General features: G+C 37.9%; 1 protein-coding gene across 1 annotated transcript in view; it reads left to right on the top strand.

The window, feature by feature from the left end:
* The window catches only part of LOC112146530 (protein shisa-8), a 123,639-nt gene that overhangs the window by 36,396 nt on the left and 66,188 nt on the right, over positions 1–21,055 (top strand). Inside the window, exon 3 of the mRNA XM_024272399.2 lies at positions 9,191–9,306. Within this exon, the coding sequence (XP_024128167.1) occupies positions 9,191–9,306 (116 nt within the window). The remainder of the gene's footprint in view (positions 1–9,190; positions 9,307–21,055) is intronic.

Genomic DNA, 21,055 nt, shown 5'->3' with positions numbered 1-21,055 from the left:
GAGTACAGAGAGATGGAACTATAAACTTTTACAGTACCCGCACACAGTACCCTCCTTACACTGAGTATCTGAATTTTTTCTCTAAACTTCAAAGGCTTCATTTGGTATTCCAGTTTGAAAGCGCCTTTTCAAAGGCAGCACATTTGGAACAACTCCGAAGTTCTACTTCATTTGCATAACAATCAGCTTTAAAAAAATGTGCTCACCGAATCCAACATGGCAATTCTGTTTCCCCTAATCATACTGCAAGTACTTCTCTAAGCACAGTAACAAAATGCACATTATGAAATATTCAAAACGAGGTTCAGAATGAGGCAATTTGGTCAAACAACCCCTAACAGAGAAAGTGTGAACGGATTGTCAGGGCTCTCATGTTTAAATGAGAAATGAATTATTAAAAAAAAAAAAAAAAAAACTGAGTGAAGAAATGAAAAAAATCACTTATTTTGACTACGATCTAAGACTTGACTTGAACATACGACATGTTTAGACTGATTATCAAACACCAAAGTAAACGAGTGATCAGAGTCTTGACTCTCAGTCACATCCACTGAACATGGGTTGACCCGTACAGGTGCTGCAGGTTTTCAGGTTGTGGAGAGAAGTGGCCGCAGCTTTAGGGGAACGAAGTTTTTGCAGCTCCTTTGATGCGTATTAAAAATAGTACATCTGATTGTTTCGCGTGTGATGAGTGTATTGTAAAATATTTGTAAAGCTATTCAAGTTGCACGCATTTATGACAAATGCGATTCAAGTGGATGGGTGTCGAGTTTCAATGCTGAATCAATGTACAGACGCAATCAGAGGTCCTGCGGGGTAATTTGGGCATTGGACATGGTATGTCAGTCCAGCAGCAGTGCTATTTGAACGGAGCGATTTCGGTAGCAGACACGGTGATCAGGGACTCAGTTTTGGGCGCATGGCGTTTTCAGTGAAAAGAAAAATCGAATATGACAGCACAAGACGAGGATTTCCGTCCTGAACTTCCATCCATTTTCCTAACTTGCTGGGGCCGCGGGGTTGCTGGAGACTGTCCTGGGGACTGTTGAGCACAGCTCGGATAGGTCGCCAACCGGTCATAGAGCCCATGAGTGATCGAGCCCGCTACGCTAGCCAACCGTCCGGTGGACAGCGTAGCGAGTTCCACCACCCAGTGTCTGGCAGAACTATCGAGCGCCTTTGCCTAAGGGCCAACAAAGCCGCCGAGTCCTGCCCCTAGGGAGCGGAGTTGGTTATGCTGACCTTTGATTGGCTGCTCGGTAGATGAAAAGCTGCCGTTGGAGCAGACACAATTGCTCCAGCTCCATGGGCTTATGGTGATTTTATTATTTATTTCATTTTTGTTGACACAATAATAAAAATATTCTCCAGTTTTATTTTGATGCTTCCCTCTGGAGTTAAAGCAGGAAAGACGTTCTTCAAACTGGGCCACAGACAGACAAAAGTATTTACAACGTCTGTCATCCAGGTGTAGCTCCCGGAGTAGAGACTCTGACTAATCTGGTGAACCCAGACGAGGCAACATTCTTGCCAGTGCCTCTGTACAGCTCTCCAAAACATACAAACTCAAACTACTCGCTCAACATCATCCATGTTTTCCATGATGAGGAAGCAAAGGAAGTTCATAAAAGTGTTGGCGATTCCTCCTCCCACTCATGGCTAAGGTGTCAAAGCCAGGATTTTAGGAGACATCGAGAAGTAAATTTGACGCACGAATTGTGTCCGGTGTGAACATCTCTACGCTGAATTACCGCTTCAGCTACTCTCTACTTGTCCAATTTTCGGGGCATCTGGAGCTGTTGTAGTGTCCAAAAGTGTTTTTTTTTTTTTTTTAAGGAAGGGCTTTCGCGAGGGTGATCCACATAACCCTCACCCTAATGCTTTACTTCACTTGGGTGTACTCTGTAGTACAGAAGTTTACAATTAAACATTGAAGTATTTCATACCGATGTTGTTAGACGACTGGCAACTATTGACAAAGTCATCAAGGGCTAGTAACATCCACACTAGTTTTCCTATTTCTCTGAACTTGTATGGATAGGGAGACACTGTAGAGGTAAGGAAGCAATTTCGATTCAGTCTTAGTCACTACTGCCCATCAGACTGCTTGCAGGCAAAAATGGCAAATCTGTATCAGGCTTGCAAGTAGAACGCACTTACAGAACCCACAGGCTCCTTGCACAGTCCGCAGAATTTGGAGGGGTGTCTAAGAAATAAAGACTTGTACAAAAAATGAGTTTGTCTCTTACTTATTCCTACCTGTTGTGTAAATGTTGGTACAACCTGTTGCCCGCAGCATACGCATAGAAAAATGTTCGTGAACATTTTCACTCACTGGCTCACCAAGCGAGCTACAACCTTGATATTTCATGTTAACTACTGGCTTACCATGTCCAGGTTTTTCAGGATTATCCTCCAGTAAGAACAGCACTGACTAAAGAACACATAGTTAGCTGTTTTAGGGACCCTACCTCCTGAATACTTAACTCACAGCTGGCTGTTCAGTAAAGTGTGACTCACTTTGGATAAACAAATGTTTGTTTGATGACAAAAAGTTAAAGCCAAAAACGGTCAATCTGAACAAAAATGTGCGACATTTTGCGACAATTTGACAACTCAGCACCTGTTTTTTGGATATCTTCAACCGGGCGAAGCCGATTGATTTGTTGTGTACATGATGAGCCCCGCGGCAACAGTTATTGTGATTTTTCACTTCAAATCTGCCTCCAGCTCAGAACATGGATTACAATAAGCCATGAAAGAAACTGAAAATTTCACGCATAAATTAATCCGTCACCTTAAATGAGCAACAAATTACTTTCATGATAATTTGCCATGAAAAATGGGAAATGCATAAAAAAACAAGCTGAAGACTTTTTACCTGCTCTCTTTCTTTGAAAAAAAAAATCAAGATCATTCCTGTCAGACTGCCACACCTTTCTAAAGGCTTCACATTTCACCCCTGAAGAATATCAGTTGAGTCTTCTGAAGCTAATTCCTTTTTCTTGTAAACGTCTGAATGCTCACTAATTGCGTTTGATTTCTCGACGGTAAATGGCTGACTCCATTTAAACCAATTACCACACTGCTTGAATAAACTCCTTCACTGCAAAACACATTAGCGTTCATTTGGTAGGCTCAAATAGATTTTAAATTTGTCACTTTTATCAGCTCTGTGACAGCTTAGTTTGAGGAAAATAAAGTGCTCGGTCTGTTAGAATTTCAAGGTAGTGTTCCGTGTCTTACCCGACGGTGTTTATTGCTTCAATTCACAGAAATTAAGGTAATTGCTGCTTTTATAAGGATACTACATCTAAAAATGTCTGCACAGTATTCCAAACCTTCTAGTTTGATTGATTCATTCATAGATGCAGTTGCAGTATATTAGCATTAATCTGTTCTGAGTTTTGCCTAATTAAAGAAGATTTACTTCTGCAAAGGTCTTGAGACATTTTCACATGTTCAAAAGTAAACATATTTCCAACTTTTTTTCAGTAAGATTGCATTAATTTATCCATATTCTTAACTCATTTTATCCCTTTTGGGGTTGCTGGGGTTTGTCTCATCTGCTGCTGAGTACTCAGGTTAAGGGTGTTTAGCCAATAAGGAGCTTCTATGGCAGGCTAGTGGGAAAACATGTTGGACACCGGCCCTCGAGGCTGTGAAGTTCTTGTTCTTGGGTTCTACTTAAGCTACATTTGATGGGAGAATGCTCTGATCATGTTTGCCCTGAAGAGTGTCACTGGACCCTAATCCTTGACCTTTATGGCTGTAGTTCCTCAAATTTACCTTTTGTTTTCCTTGCTCCTCAGCAAACGTCTTCCTTTCCAGTGAGGCACTTTTAGATTCTACAACTTTTGTGATTTATATGGATTTTTTTTTTGTTAGAATTTGTTGATGTTTGCTCCAGTGCGTGCTTTCTCACAATCCCACCTCCCTTCTTTTTTATTTTTTGTTTAAGTTTTTGTAAAGTATAGTGTTCTTCCTCCATTAGTTTTGCATTTGGATCATCGAAAATAAAAAAATAAGTTCTTATATAATCTGTAATGAACCTGTGGAATCGATTAATTCTTTCTGCATTCAGCAATCATTTTGTATCATTAATATGCGCTAGACGAGATTATGAAAAAAGATTAAATAAACACATATTCCCTAAAAAAATAAAAAGGTGAGTTTGTTTGGACCCATGTGGCTCTGTAGTAAATAACCTTCACACCTGTGCTGTTTGAAGTGCTGCATATCAATACTAGCAGTTTGTCTCCTTATCATAAAGGAGCCAGACTCCTCTTAGCATTTAGACAGATGCTATTCTCGTCTTGAGTTTGCAAACTAGTTGACATTCTTTTTCAACTGTCACATCATTTACATGATTTTGTTTTGCAGGGTGACACACTTGGCTGTATTTAAGGTTTTAAAAATTACATATTTTTAGGTTTAACCCACTACTTTAACTAAAAGTCACTCTTTTTTAATTTAACATGTTTTTAAACCTTTGAAATGTTCAATATATTTTTTATTAGATATAGATTGTGTCGATTATGACTCTTTGGGCGATTTAGTATGTTTTTGCAACAACAATGCTAATTTAAAATATAAACATTTTGACATAATTGTTGAGGAAAAAACAATTTATTTTTGCCACTGGGTATTATTTGATCCACACATTTAAAACGAATTAATTATGAACTAATTTTGCATTCTTTCAATAAAATAAGTAGTCATTTAAAAAAAAGAATAACAATAAATGACTTAGTGTCACTATAAAGTTTAGAAAATAAACAAAACTTTTCCTGTCAAAAGTGTTGTTGAGATTTCATGGAGGGTGCCATTTTGAAATGCCCTTCTACTGCCCCTAGTGGAAGGATGATGAACTACAGGCAGAAAACATGGACCAAGCTATACCCGATGGGTTTTTAGGTTTAGTTTTGATCACGCTAATGAGATAGAAATTTGGAATAGTTCTATAGAGTTAAATATCATTTTGAATTCAGGTTAAATTAGAATGGTATAAATGGATTTTTTTGGTACTGAGAGCTCTAAAAGTGAAAAAAGGTGGATGAGATCAGTGTTTAAAGGCAAAAAAAAACATGTTACACGCTACAAATAGGCAGAGATCAGAGCCTCGCAGGAATTAAATTAAAAACAGATGATGGAAACGATAACAGGACGATCAGATGTGGGAAAATTCAAAAAGCAGCTGAAGATGTTTTTCGACCAGATGGAGGAATACGAGGACGGCAAGCGTGGAGCAACACAGAGGATGAAAGACAGAACAGGTGGGAGTGGGAGAAGAGAGCGGCTCGGCCTGGATTTATTACCATTATGAATGGTAGAAGAGGGGAAGAGTGGTAGACAAATGAAATAATGGACTGGAAGTGGATAAATATTAATGAGATCAAAAGGAGGAAATGGCAACCAAAGTGAAAATTCAAGGGGCAGATGAGACGCTCCAGGGAGCGTTTTTCTCCTCCGTCAGCACGCACTCATCTCTAGAGGGTATTTTGTGGCTTTCACAGGTTTGAGTTTTTGTTCTGAATTTTTCCTCAGTTGTAATGTCAGCAGGCAGGATCTGGTTTTGGGGTAAACCAGCTTTTCTTGTCGCCGTGCAGAGCTTTGATTTTGGATAATTGTCGTCCTGATGGTAATTTGGGTCTTTTTGATGAGTCGCTTGTATTCCGTTCATGTTCCCTCTGCAGAGCAGGACGCTGCCGTAGTCCAGCAGGGCAGCAGACGCTTCATTAATGGGACTGTGATGCCATTAAGTGGAACAAAAGAACAGATTTGCATTATTTTATCTCCAGTTTTTGAGATGCTAAGACAAAATAAGGAAGCTAAGAAATGAACAGCAATCCGATTATGTTGCACTAATGTACAATTTTTGCCACGTTTGTTTTTGTTTTTCATAAATCAATGTCAACCAATGACACCGGCTTATCTTTTTCCTGTAGTTTTCTACCATATGTTTCTGTTTCAGAAATGATTTAACCCTTTAATAACCAAGATTTCTACAATTCTACAATCATTTGTTTGCAGAGTGTGAAGCAGCTGGGATGAGGGTTGTTGACCTTAGTTTACCCTCTCTAGGTGGGCGGAGTTTTCCTGCCCCAGGGAGAGGAGTTTAAGTATCTTGGAGAATGGATCAAAGTGAGGGATAGGCAGGAGGTTTGGAGGGGCGTCAGCTGGTTTGTTGTGGTGAAGAGAGAGAGCTGAGCCAGAAAGTGAAGCTTTGTTGAACTTACAGTTCAAACTTTGTTCCAATACTCTCCTGTGGCTTCACATTCTCATTTCCAAGTCGTCACATATATAACGACTTGGATAACGACCCTTCCGCGTCACTTTTTGGGTTTTCCCAACTTGTCATTTTTTGACGTGCTGGCTGTTCCACTTAAATCAGCGGTCCAGTCGTTTTGTTGGACACGAACCAAACCTTAGGACAGGGCCGCTACTGGTACACTAAAACTGTACTCTAACCCTGGCCCAGTCCGCATCCAGTACCATGTTCGGAACTGGTGCAGCGTCCGGAACCGGTACCAATGCACAACCAGTACCAAAACACATCAATGTCCTGTACCAATCTGCATCTGGTACCAGGTTAAGGTTAGGGTCCCAGTAGCGGACTGGTATCTGTTTGGAGCCTGGAGGTTGGAGAGTATGGAGAGAAAATAGACTCAACCCGATTTGTTCATGCGTAATTCTTCATTTGTGCATAACTTTGGATTTGTGCGTGCTTAATTTATTTGTTACTCATAGAATACATTTTGTCTGCATAAGTATAAAAATCATTAGTAACGCTTTAAATGAGGTGCTACAAAACACTTAATATAATGTTGACAAAGATATTTAATACATTTGTTAAGCTTGTAAGCAATTTATATGGTCTCTGTAGAAAATGGTCTTTAGATGTTAATCTTACTAAGTATGTTAATAAACCTTATTTGGCTGGTTTTATTAATACATGTCCTCTAAACATCTTCTAAACACATTAATAATGTTTGTTAATGTTTAGATAAAGCTTCTTAATGAATCTTATTATAAAACGTTACCAAATCATTTAATTAAAAACATTACAAACTACAATTTACACATGCAAAAGTTAAAATTAGGACAGATTGAAACTAAATTATGCACAAATCTTTAAACATCATACTCAAAGTCCTTGTTATACAAGCACTAAACCACATTTATGCACACATTTGAGGTGAGACTCTTTTCAGAGAAAGAAAAGATTTGTGGGTAATGATGCGTTTAAATGCTGCTAGAATCCTGGGTCATCAGAGGTACTTGGATTTGGTTTATCTGGTCAATGCAGACACGGAAACAATTTTTTTTTTAAATAAAGATAAACCAAAGCCACTCTCCTGACATGCTGGTGATCTGTGTCCGCCATTGCGATGTGATGAAACAGTTTCCATTTTCTGCCCAAATTGTGATATTGACACAACTTTGGCATTTCGCAGCAAGCCTTGCCCAACTGTAGATGGAAGATATGCGCTATTAAACAGTAGAAGAAGAAGAATTTCAAGACATTTGTCTAACTCCTAAATCCGATTACCTTTATTTTTTGAGTTGTGCCATTGGTTAGCAGCTAAAAGTGGGCGTGGTTAACAAGCAGAGGTGAGTGTGCTAGGTGTTGACTAAAGGCTGTGGAGTCTCAAAGGTCTGACAAACATCCTGAAAAAATCTATTTATTAAACCAAGATTTCCTCCTGCTGAAGGCCGGATGCATTGTGTGGTAGAGCAAACTTCCGTTTTCTGTCCATCTGGAGTTTTTCTCCTCCTTTGCTTCAAACATGTGGTTCTGCTCCTCTTGCTCCATCTATTTTTGTTGTTTGGCTGTTATGCTTGTATCAAGTCCTTGACTTTATTCATTTTTCACCAAAAGACTGTAGTCCTTGCACATTCATGAAAACAAACAGTTAAATTAGGAAAAGGTTGACTTTTTTTTACAGTTTTTAATCATTTTTGATCCAGTTTTAATTAGTAGTAATTAATAGTCACTTATTTCATCACTTGTTGTTTGTCTGTTTGAGCAGAGCAACTGTTGAATTTTTCCAAACAATCCGCTGACTATTGGAGGACAATTTAAGCAGAAAACTAATGATGGTTTAGGATTTACTCCAAGATTAACAACAAGAAAAAAAAAAACAATATGAATTTTAACAATAATTAAATGTCAACATAAGTTAAAAAAAAAAAAAACTGTGTCTCTGAATTGGTCTTTATCCATTTGTTAAGCCTTATCTCTTGCATATATAGCTGCATGGTCTTAATTTCACACTTCAAACATCTTTTGATCTATTTTCAAAACCAATGGTCTTTTAGTTATGCTAATACCATTTTTAGCCTAAATCCAGGAAATCTTTATAGTTTTATAGAACATAGTTTCTGCAGAACAGCAGGAGGTCATTGGAAATTCCCCTGAGTTGTTTTGTAGGCAGGGCTGTTGGTGGGGAGTAAGTCCGCCTCCCTTTCCCATCATCTGTCTGCTTACATTCTCTCTTGCTAGCTTACAACTCCTCACAACCCCACCCTAACAATACAAGTGCAACAAAAACGGCGAGCTATCAACCTGTACAGTTTTGATACAGATACCAGCTCTAATTTTCATCGGAGTGGGTCTTTAAAGTCATCACTTTCATTAATAGTAAAACAGCAATAAAGTAAGACGGGTTAGCATCTGTAAACACTGCAGCTTTCAATAATACAAATCAATCTTTTATTGTTTTCTTTTGTTCCCTGTTTCATTTTGTTTTCCTTCACTACATTTTGTGCTATAAACAAAAACTTTAGATGAATTACAATGATGCCATCTTTAATGGAATTGTGTTTTATTAGCTTTTTAATTATGAATCTAAAAAGAATCTGATGCTATCAGCACTTATGAAGCATAAACAAGTGGGATCATTGCAGCACCATAAACCAAATAATGGTTGATGTAAAAACTAGGAGCGCCTATCTTCTGTCTTAAATCATAAAGAAACAGTTTTATCTCAACTCCAAATGCAGGTGCTGAGTTTGAATGCAAATGAACAGATTCAATATGAAGTTGTTGCATGAAAGAATGAGAGATGGGGAGTGTGTTTCTCAGTTTATTATCTCAGTTTGGCTCCAATTATTTTCTAAAACAGACACAGAGATGCTCAGATGCAGTCAAAGAAGCATAAAATATCTTTTTTTTTCTAACATGCAGAACTCTGACGGAGCTGCTGAAGCAGCCGGGGGAGGCAGGAGTCGTAGATGGAGCTGGAGTTCATCATCCTATTGGAACGAATGGCATCACAGGCAGGACTCTGCGCTCCAACAATGGTAAGTCCTCTGTGTGCGATTGTCTGAAGTGCGGCCTTCAGCCAAATTATTGGTCAGTTTCTATTTGAAAATTCACTTTCAAACTACTTTTTAAGCATTTTTTCCAGTGGTTTCACCTGTTCAGAAGCAACAACAATGCTTTTTCTCAGCTTCTTTACCTCAATTTAGCTTGGAGTTCATTCATTTCAATATTAACCTGTTTGATTTATCATCTCTGTGTTCGGGTGATCACTTTTGGGTCAAAAAAGGGAAATTATCTATTTATTCATTGATTTTTTTTTATTTTATGTTCGTCTGTAATATAATTTATTAGTGCAAATTTAAAAAGTTAAGTCAAAGAACTCAAACACTGGAGCTCCGGTGTTAAAGGGTTAACATCAGTTCAGAAAAAGTCTTTTTTTTTTAGTTCCTTTTCCTTTTCAGCAAACAACTCTAGTTGCCGTCAGCCTGAAAACTGTTATTAAAGTTTTAAACCAACAAAAACTGTTAAGAGGTCGGCTGATGAATCATGCATTAAGCTTCGTAGATAGAAGTGACTGAAAGAATTTGAGAAATGTTGCTTTACTTCAAATATTGTCACACGATAAAGACAAAAGTTCTCAATCTGATGCTTTGCTCACGCAGTAAACAACACAGAGGTTGATGTTTATGATTCTAAACCTGTCCTGGTTTGATGCTCATGTATGAAATGAAGCCAGATTTCTTCTGGCAGATAAACTGACAAAATGGTTTTCAGGTCAGAACACAGATACTCGTATTGCTCCTTTGAGGGGCCCACTAGTTTTTAGTAGGTTGTGGGGTCCACCATTTCCTGAGGTACTACAGCTGCGAAAAAAATCAGGAAGCACAATTAAAAAATACAAAGTATGAAAACCATTTTAGTTTTAAAGATTGGAATTTTTGCTTTTTTACTATGGGGTTAATTTCCAAAATTCAGTTCTTGAGAGGCCCACCCACTACACACACAAATAAGTTAAAATTTTGTATTTTAGTAGGGACAAAAACACCTTTTTTAATAATCAAAATGATTGTTGCTTTCAGATCACTTCTAAGAGCAGGTCAGATGTCACATGTGACTTGTGTGTTAGATGTGACCAAAAAATTACAATCCCATTTTTTTTTCCTTTGGTAAATATTTCATGTCTGTTTTACAGCAATTTTCTTTTCATAGAACAAGTATGCTGGGCCCTATCCTTTGAGGGGCCTCTGGTCATGCAAGACGATGCCAGAAACAATTTACAGCGGAAATTTAGCAACTTTAGCCGGTTGTGTAAGCGGAAATTCCCTAAACTTTAGAAAACCGTTTCAAAAATGACATTTTAAAAACTTTTCTGAACTATCAGTTTTTAAATGCGAATGAACTGTAACTGTATAACAGTTTAGTGAGCAAGATGAGCTTCAAATGGGACAGAAATCATTTCATTTCTTTCAAATCAACATTAGCAAGTGTTTACATTTTTCTAACTACATCCATTTACCTCCAGAGAAAAAGTCGGCCAAATTCTGTTTTTTTCACTGTGAATCAGCTGATCGTTGATCGGAGCCGGTTAAATTCCATTTTTTTACAGAGAAAAAAAACTAGAAAAAAGAGAGAAGAAACGGGAAAAAAGGTTGAAAGCTTAAAAAGAGGGGTTCCGGGCGAAGACTTCCAGCCAATGTTTTCGGGCATTAATGATAATTTTTTGGGGGGGCCGGCTCTGGCAGGGGAAGGGACTTCCGGCTATTAACTTTTCGAGCGTCATATCTTTTCTCTGTGGCCAGATTCTCTTGCATGCTTTGGGTGGGCTCCTTGTTGTTGGACCCCACAAAGTAATAAATATGAGACCTGCAGTTTTAGCTGTTTGTACACACACACACCCAGACACACATATTAGCTTTAAAAGTATGAAAACACATAGAGACACTCTAGCATGTGTCACCCATGGGCGAGCAGGAGCCGGGACAGACAGGTCATATTTAATTAAGACACAATTAGCTGGTGCAGCTCCAGACTCACAGAGGGAGATCTGTGTGACCCATCTGTCTTCCTCTAGATGCTCCGAGCACACACACACACACACACACACCCACACACACCCCAGCTAATCATTGAGACAAAATACACTGGACTGTAAAAGTTCTATCAATGCAAAAATATACATTCTTCAGCTTTTCTGTTTCTACAGCTTCGATTAATTACAGGCCTTCTGCCTTTTTTTTGGTTATCTTCTGTTTTTCTGCTCTTTCTGGATTCTCTTATTTCTTTGTCTTGTTATCGTTCTTTTATCTTTATTGTCGCCAGCCATACAGACACAGACGAGCTTGCAGACAAAGCACAGTGAGCTGAAAGTGTGCTGTAAATAAAGATGGCTCCGTCGCCTCGCAGCCGCTTCATTTTGACTTGCATGCTGAGGGTTCGGCGAGGCTTTTTTCTTTGGGTACTTTGTGCTTCCTCCCACAGTGGCGAGATCTCGCTTTTTAGACTCTTATTTGATTCCAAACCGATCGCTATGGCAGCAAACACATATTTGCTATATATTTTTTGTTGCACTAATTGATATGAAGCAAAACATTCAGATGTTTTCTCTCTACGGGACATATATGTTGATGGATCTTGCTCTGTAAACAGACTGGCAGGTCTCAAACACAGCTGATTTCTTTTGATTTGTCTGTTAGCAAAAGGTCATGCTAGCGTCCGAAAGGTCAAAATGACATCATCTCCTTTGCAGAAAGACTTTGTGTTCGGTTCAACCTTTTAATTTTCATTTCTTACATTGCCTCCATCTTTTTTTTCTCAGAATCATTCTAGTTTTCATTTCTATTAGCATGAAGATGGAAGAATCAGCTGGTGAGTGGAGGGCGGGGCCATAGAGAGACATATGGAGGAGATGTTTGTGTGGCGGATCCGGAAACGTGGATGCAGAGGGTGTTAAGAGCCTCAGCAGCAGGATGAAGTCATGGCGGTCCTGCTGTGTCATCCGTCACATATAATCACCTCTTAATTAAACACATTTAATCCTCCAGGCAATTAAGAGAGACGAGAAAACAAAATCCATCTGAAATTTGATGGACAGGTTGACCCAATGGGATTTCAACTGTCTGTAATCCTGGAATATTTTCAAAATAATAAAAAAGTGCAGTAAAATTCCAGGATTAATTATTTATTTTTTATGTATCTTACCTGATGTACGTGAGCTGACTTTATTTTTTGGGGTTAAGGAATCCTTCCTCGATATTTAAAAATAATTTATTAGACTCTTTGCTGTTTGTGGGTGTGGCTTTAAATTTACATTAGTAATCAATCAATTTTATTAATCGTAATAACCTCAACAGACATAGCATATTAATTTGAATGTGTTTTTTTTAACTTAATCAAATCTAGTTAAAACACATTTTTCTGTCTGTTTTTTTATTATCCATCTATATAAATAATGTAACTAAGTAATTTCCATTTGTGAGATCAATAAAGTTTTATTCTATTCTATTCTAAATCAAATATTATATTAAAATTATATTAAATCTTATATTATTTTTTTTTAATTTAATCTAGAATGTTTAAAGATGTTATATGTTAATCAAATTTTTTTTTTAAAATATGTATATGTTCAAGCCTTATCACCCCAAATAATTTAATAGGTTAAACCAAATAATGTTTTTACCATTTTGACAGCACTGTGACCTTGATTGACGATTATTACAAGTCAATGAAAAAAGCTGCTCTTGTTGATTTAAAATAACTCAAAATAGTATAAATAAATTGCATTTATAATAGATTTGCAACAATGTAAAACAAAATTGTGAATTAAAAAATACAGGGGAAAAAGTCTTAAAAAATTGAAAGGTTATTCAGTGTATAATGGTTTTCTATTAAAAGAAAAGAAACATTTAAAACAAAATAAAAATATGTGACAAATTTAAAAAATGTATGTATTTGTCTTAAAGCTGTATATTTGACTTATTGATAGCTAGTTGTTTTTAATTCATAGCTTTATATTAACCAGACCTTTTGTCTTTTTGATAAAACCTCTTTTTAAAGTTCCCATAAATGTTACTTTTTCTCAAATATAAGCAGAAGACAGCAAATTCCCGGAGCACGAGTCTGATGATTTGCATCTGCACCTTTTAACAGGACCTTTGTCTACACTGGTGAGCATCGATTCTCTGAGTTTTTTAGTAAGTTGTTCTTCTCAAAGTGCAGTCAGCACAAAGTATGACTGTGGGTGTTTGGATGAAGCATTGCTAAGTTGAGCGCTTTTTGCAGCCAAATGTTCATGTTTTCTTTTTCTTTCCTAAGGGGAAAAAATCTAATCCAAATTTCCTTTTTTTTTTTTTTTTTTTAGCTCGTCTGCTCATTCTTAAGGTACATGCATTTTTAATAGCAAGCATGACATGTATGTGAGAAACAAAACTGTGCTCTGGAGCTGGCAGGGAAGTAAAAGAGGTGTCAAGCTGTTATTGTGATTAAACTGAAAAAAAACAAGTGTGTGAATTGGATTCAGCAAAGGACGCATAAAAGGTGTCCAGACAGATGACTGGGCAAAGCCGAAAAAGAGAGAATCTCCTATATTTTCATTTAAACACGCATTGAAATGTTACAGGACAGTGGAAGTTCAGGAGTTCTGCAACACTCAAGGATTTTGTAACTTTTGTGAAATATAGCAAAAAGAAGAAAAAAAACAACAGTGAGTTTAAGGGCAGCAGTATAAAAACAATTTTTTCCCCCCAAAAAACGATATTGTGCCTTTTCGGAGTGTTATATATAAGAATTAATTCTGGTTATGTATATACAGACGAAGTGATTTTGAGAGATTCACGGCGTTCTGTCAAAGTCGGTCATGCAGCAGCGTCAAACTGCTCAAGTTCAAAAATATTTAATTTAGAAATACGAAAAAGAAATATTTTTAAATGTGTTACTAACAAGTTGGGAATTAACATAGTTACAGTGACGTTTAATTTGGCACTGTCAGCCGGTATTTTTCATTAGTTGCAAACAAGGTTGGTTACACTTTATAATAAGACTCCTTATAAAGCTTTATTAACACATTAACAAACATTATTAATGTGTTTATAGGATGTTATTAAGTCATTTATTAGCGCAATAACCCAAATAAGATTGATTAACATACTTAGTAAGATTCATTAACACCTAAAGTGAGATAATTGTCTACAAAGGGCATATTAATAAACTAACAAGCTTAACAAATGCATCCATTATCTTTGTCAACATTATATTGAGAGTTTTGCAGCTCCTCATCTAAAGTGTTACTGGAGTTACAGGTATTTATACACCCACAGATATATCTATATTTACAGTTATATTTATTTATACAGGTTTATTTGTTGAAACCTGACACATCTCCAAAATACATGTTGAATGAGAACTTTTACATAAAAATGATAATCATTGATCTAACCTGATCAGGAATAAAAACGTCTGAAATTTGGTCTGAAATAATAGTTAGATATCTTTTTTTTCAGCAACCACTGTTGTGATAAAAGAATGAAGTTTAAAAGTATTTGATCTGATTAGCTATTTTAGCATTTTCCTAGTGATGAAGTTTCCCTAAACATACTGTTGATGTGTAACAAATACGAGGATAACGATTTAGCTCAGAAAAGACAAAAAACTGATAACACAAAGAAAGTGCAGTAGGGGTCTAACCAGTATTTTGATATGAACAAGGGACTTTTTTCATTTTTCTGCTTCAGGATTTGAATATTAGAACAGCATGGGGACGGAAGAGATGAAAACAAGAGGAGACACCAAAAACTTGACCGTTACATTTACTGAGTCAGGCGTGGAAATGTGAAAAGAGATGGCAACAGGGTGTGTGAGTTTGTGATACAGCCAAGCACAGTCTACAAAATACATGTTATATTGGATAAAATGACAAATAGAGGACAATAGAATTCAAAGACAGAATATAATTAAAAAGGAAGAGGAAACAGAATTCTAGATTAAATAAAAAATAAATGACAAAAAAAAAGAAAAAAACGGCGCTGCATGCTGCTCGCTGTGAGCAGGACAGCTGGTCAGCTGCTTCTGTCTGGTGTGGAGAGCTGCCCTGAAGACACACTTCCCACTCTACTCTCCATCCTCTTTTTCTCTGTCTATTTTAAACACAGACACATCCCTTCTTTCTATATTTAAGTCTAAATCTAAAATGTTGCTGCTTTCTGCTCCCTTAGTTTTAAATACTTACAGCTTCAACAAATATTTTTTTTTATTAGTTTGATCTTTCATTACTCTTTTCATTTAATATTCATATATGTTTCCAAAGCTTTTCCATTTCTGTAAAGCATTTTGAATCACTTCAGCACGCATAAGGGGCTACACGAGGCCTTATTTATACACTGAGACACAAACAAAACCACTGAAATGGTTTAAAGTGACTCTATATTTTTGAAAATAAGAAGCAGAAACAGTTAATCAGTCCTGCATTAAGGGAAGTGTACCCTTTGTTAGAGCAGTAACAGCAATAATAAAGTGCTAGAAGAACAGTTGTTGGATTAAAATCAAAACTATGTAGTTATACCCACACTTGACTAGAACATTTTAAGAATTGTGAGCATAGACATAAGTCTGAAAAACAAAAGTGTGTTGCATAAATCCTACATGTGCAGATAAAATGCATTCAGAAATGACACTTAACAACAATGACTAAGATAACACAGAAACAGTGTGACTTTGTGGCTGTCAGGTCTTAGAATGCATATACAAAGTAAGAAGTTGCATGGGAGGAAGAGGAGGAGGAGGAGGAGGGGTGAGAGAAGAGCAGATGGTGGAGGCGAAAAATGGGAAGGAAATGGAGATGGATAGCAAACTCTGATCATTTAGATTTTGTCAGCCAAGCGACACCAGCTAATTGTAAAGCTATAATGCTTTCAGCACCACGGACAGCACCACGAGCTGAGCAATGAAGAGCAGAAACAAACTTTTTTCTCAAGAATTATAGAAGAGTTATATAATTTTTTTACAGATTTTTTTATAGTTTTTTATAGATGTTGTCATTCAAAAGAGCTGAGCAAGGCAGTGGTTTAAATGCAAATTTAACAGAAACAGAGCAAAAAAATCCACTTTAAAAAAAAAATAAAAAATCCCCTTCAAAACCAAGCATTTCTGAAGTGAAGTGAAATTAAACGAAGGAAGTATCCTTACAGTATTTTCCTTATATGCAGGGACCTAAATGCAAACCATCAATGTGCATTTGTTGGTTTTACCAATAAAAATTAAACAGTAAAATAGTAAAAATCAGGGAAAAAGCTTAACATCCGCCCATTCTGGAGCCTTCCCTGCTACTGCTGGGTGAAGGCAGGATACACTCTGAACAAGTCTCCAGTCAGCTGCAGGGCCACACATTCACACACAGGACCCCATCCCGTGACCGTAAAAACAGATTGTTGTCCCCACAATTCGGGCTGTGGGATGAAGCCAGAGTGCCAGGAGAATCCCCGCGCACGCACAGAGAAAAACTCCACACAGAAAAGACTCAAACCAGGGAATTCTTGCTGTGAGGCGAGAGTGCTAACCACCACACCACAGAAAACAACCCAAAAAGTTCATCATGACAAACTAAATAATGAACATAGAACAAAAACACAAAATGAGAATATATTATCAAGTAACAAAAACCTTTAATCCAGAAATATGGAACGAATGTACACAGAGCGGTCCAGAAGAGACTGGTGTTACTGGCCAATTTAGAATGGTCCGGACAATTCAAGTATTTCTATTGAGTGTTGGACCATCAAGGTGCATTTGGGGTGTCCACCGATGTCATAATGGTGGGACTCCAGCAGTTCTCTGTATTCACGTATTCAGCATGTCTGTGGTCCCTAACCCCCCTGAATAAGGGGGAATACTGAATACTAATAATTTATTATTCTTTGCAAGAAGATTGCATGAGATAAAGAAGAATGCAACCAAAAAGAGGACAAAACTTTCAGCTTGGATCTTGAGTCGCTGGTGAGACGCTTGCTGTTGTTGCAAAACCTTACTGCCAATCAATGGATTTCAACGTGTGACGACATTAGCTCCGCCCGAACTGGTCAGTTCCATTTTTTTTACAACCTGGACCTACAACCAATAGGGGAGTGCAAATATAGGAAAGAAAAACTATTTTTACTAACAAAAAGTGGAGAAAGATACAGAAAACAGATACTTACAGTCCCCCCACCTTAAAGTGACGGCCCCAGATGCCCCTTTCATCATGCATCTGCCATAGAAAGGTGAATGTAGGAGAAGCTGTGTCAAGATATAGAGAATGCAGTCTTTTTACATATTTTGAACACATTTACCTGTCTATTGTTTCATATTTACACTCACCTGGAAAACGTTAATTAAAAAAAAGACAGAAATTATTTGAGTCAGATTTAGAACTGAAAGACTTTGAATCATACACTTATTTAAGACACAGAAGACAGATTCTCAATTATTTTCCTACAAATTGTTTTCTTTCATTTTCTTTGAAGTTTTGACCCATTTTAGTCAGCATCTAATAGTCTCAGCTGGACAGATCTGAATGTTTCATCCTCCCTGCTGTCTTGCATAGCGGGATGACTGTTTCCAAATCAGGGCTATTTTTAATGTTTTGCATTAAAATGACACTTTTTTGTGTAGTCCATTTATACCCTGCTGTTATTTAGTTTTTACGTTAAAAACACACAAAAAGAAGATCACTTGGAATTGTTGGAATTGAAAGAATGCTCAGCAGTTCACAAAAGTAACCTTGAATCAAGGTCTGCGTGAAAGGAGAAGAAGACGAAGGAAGCGGGGAATATCCGAGCTCCGGGGACTTCTGCTTTACTGGAGGTCTCTTCGGAGATAGGAGAAGGATTTGCTTTTGTGGGTCATGATTTGCATGTTGCTAGCCTGCCAGAGAGAAGAAAGAGGCAGCGACAGAGAAAAGCAAACAGTGGAGGGAGAGGAAGGGGTGGCGATAGAAAATACAGGGAAAGGTAGGGACGGAGAGAAACAAAAAGAGTCGAAAGGCTGTTTGATGCAGAGGGGGGAGGGGGGGCAGTGTGACATTGAAATCAAAACAAGGAAATGAGTATCATGGGAGTCTGCAGGATGGGTGTTAAGTGAAAAGGCAAACTGGAGGTACGGTGTGCGTTTGTGTGTGTTGGAGAGCAAGTATTTGTTTGCATCTATGCGTCCTTGATTTCTGTGGATTGTTGTTACGGTGCCACATGAGGCCAGCGCCAATTATACCCTCCCTGCACGTCAGCGACACACTGACAGAGACGGAGCACACACACATACTCAGGGTAAAGATCACGCTAACGTGTGTGAGGCTACGGCCATGCAAGCGTGAAACCAGTTACTCATGCAAGAGCGTACTGTACGGCCGGCACATCAGGTGGTCAACTTGTCTTGCAGTTTAGTTTCATTCTTGCTGAAGTATGTCAATCTACAGCGGGTCATTCTACTCTGAAAGTTCCTTGTGGTCAAAGAACCCTACATAAGAACGACTCAAGATGACCTGGAGCTAGTCTAGGCTAACGGTGGATAGGATCAACCTTTAACTGTAAAATCACTAGTTTCTTTGCTGTAGATGCAGTTATATTTTCAGTAATGGTGTAAGAACAGAAATATCTCTTAATGCATTTTTACCTAAATTACTGTGAACTTAATATTTAAAGACCAGAAACACAATAAAGACAAAGTCTCTGAAAAAAATTGCCTTTTGGTAACACTATGAAAAGCTCACTTTAAACGTGTACATTTAATACATGTGAACACAAATGGTTTTCTTATTCAGAACTACAAGTTACTTTCTGTTTTTCTCATTTGGCCCTTGAAGGCTCTGTTACAAACAGAAGTCCAGCAGGTTTGTTGGGCAGATGAGTTGACAGAGCAAGAGTCAGACACAACTTTAACTCCATAAAGCTGAGGCAGGGTTGGGCAGGAAGAGATCCATCACAAGCATAGATGTTTCATGGATCAGACAGGTATCGTAGTTTAGGCATGGGTCGGGGCAGGCGGCAGACAGAGTTGGAGCAGAAACAGGGTCAGGAAAGCAGATTGTCAGTCAAGAAAGATAACGCTCGGTAATGCAGGCAAGATGTGAAGCTCGGTGCACTGTTTAAGACTCTGGTCTTCACATTCTCTCTCCCAACTCGTCATTTATGGATGTATGGTTCGGCCCTCCTCCACGTCACTTGTAGACGTTTGAGTGTTCCCAACTCGTCATTTTTTGACGTTTGTATGTTGATGTTCTGACTGTGGGTCCCCAACCTTTAGACGCTGATGCAGAACTGGTACCGGGTTAGAAAGAAGGTGTTCAGACCCTAACCTCCATCAGAAGGCAGGATCAGTGCACACTCCATACAACCCCCGCCCCCAGGAGCAAGGCTTCAGGCCTCCTTCATCATAGGGTATCAGACCAGTACCAGTCCACATCCCGAGGGTTGGGGACCCCGGATCAGTGCATACATTGTTTTCCCTGCCTGTGGCCCAGTATCAAGCACTCCTTAGACTGGTACTGGATCGGGAACCCCTGATTTAATGGGAACAACGAGTATGTCAAAAAACAACGAGTTGGGGACACCCAAACCGTCAAAAAGTGATTCGGAGGGGGCCCAAACCATATGTCCATATATGACGAGTTGGGAGTGACAATGCGTTGTTCGGGTGGATTATTGTCAATGGGATTTTGGCAAATGTATCCAGAGACTGCACACTGAGACTGCTGGGAGATATAGTGATTAAATAGTCCAGGGGTGGTTCCAGCTGGTGACCGGAGAGGAGAGAATTCTGACTCCTGACACTCTGAAGGTCAAGTTGTTGCTTCAGGTTTACAGCGGCTATAATGAAATTTGGCCAATTGCAATCAAGAAATTGTTCTTAGAAAGTGCTGGGGGCTGCATATTATTGATTTTATGACAGGAGGCGGTAAAAGTTTGAATGTGGGCTACATTTAGCCAACAGAACGGACATTGGACAAGTCTGACATAGACACAAAAAATAAAGAGAAAGTTTTATGTCAAAATAGCTGCAGGTACTGCAAGAAGTTTCAATCAGGTTTAATTCTTTACCTTCAGAGAAAATAAGTGTAGATGTATTCCAGACCAGCTGTCTGAGATCTAAACTTAGATTTTTTTTTCTATTTAACTGCAGTCTTAACTCCATTTCATGTTATTTAAATGTTTATTTTTGTTGTAAACAAAACTGGAACTATGCTTTTTTTCTTTTTTTTAGTTTTTATAGTTTATTTTGTAATATAAAACTCACTTTATAACCTTTAATTGTTTCCTTTTGTTACAATAGTAACACTTAGAGTGTAGGAGGTACCGTTTGCTATTTGTTAATATGCAAAATATATTCAAAACTGTATATAAGTACTTATATCATTTACTTATTTAAATAAACTTGTGAAAAATGATTAGAAAAATCCAAGTTTTGACAAATCTACGCACCAGCATTCATCCATTACTTTATATATTCCCCTCAACACCATTTTTCCTGACCATACTCCCTCTTTTCACGTTATCCATCTCTTCTTCCTTCCCACACTCTCTCTGATCCATCCATCATTTACCACGTCCCCATTCTCCCTTTTGATCTCTTCATCTTGCCCATACCTTCGTCTCCTCATCCATCCATTTTGTCCTCTTTTTCTTCATCATTAGGACCCGTCAGTCTGCAGCTAATACAAACTCATTAAGGACTGAGTTGAAAGCAGTCCTTCCAAGCATCCCTCACTAAATTGTCTGAATCTTAAATCTTAACTTTTCTTATGTTCTGTGTTTCATTCCTACATTCTTA

This window comes from Oryzias melastigma, linkage group LG8 (genome assembly GCF_002922805.2).
Source record: "Oryzias melastigma strain HK-1 linkage group LG8, ASM292280v2, whole genome shotgun sequence".
NCBI classification, from domain to species: Eukaryota; Metazoa; Chordata; class Actinopteri; order Beloniformes; family Adrianichthyidae; genus Oryzias; species Oryzias melastigma.
The sequence above is the reverse complement of the archived record's forward strand: the minus strand, read 5'-3'. Positions and strand labels throughout refer to the sequence as shown.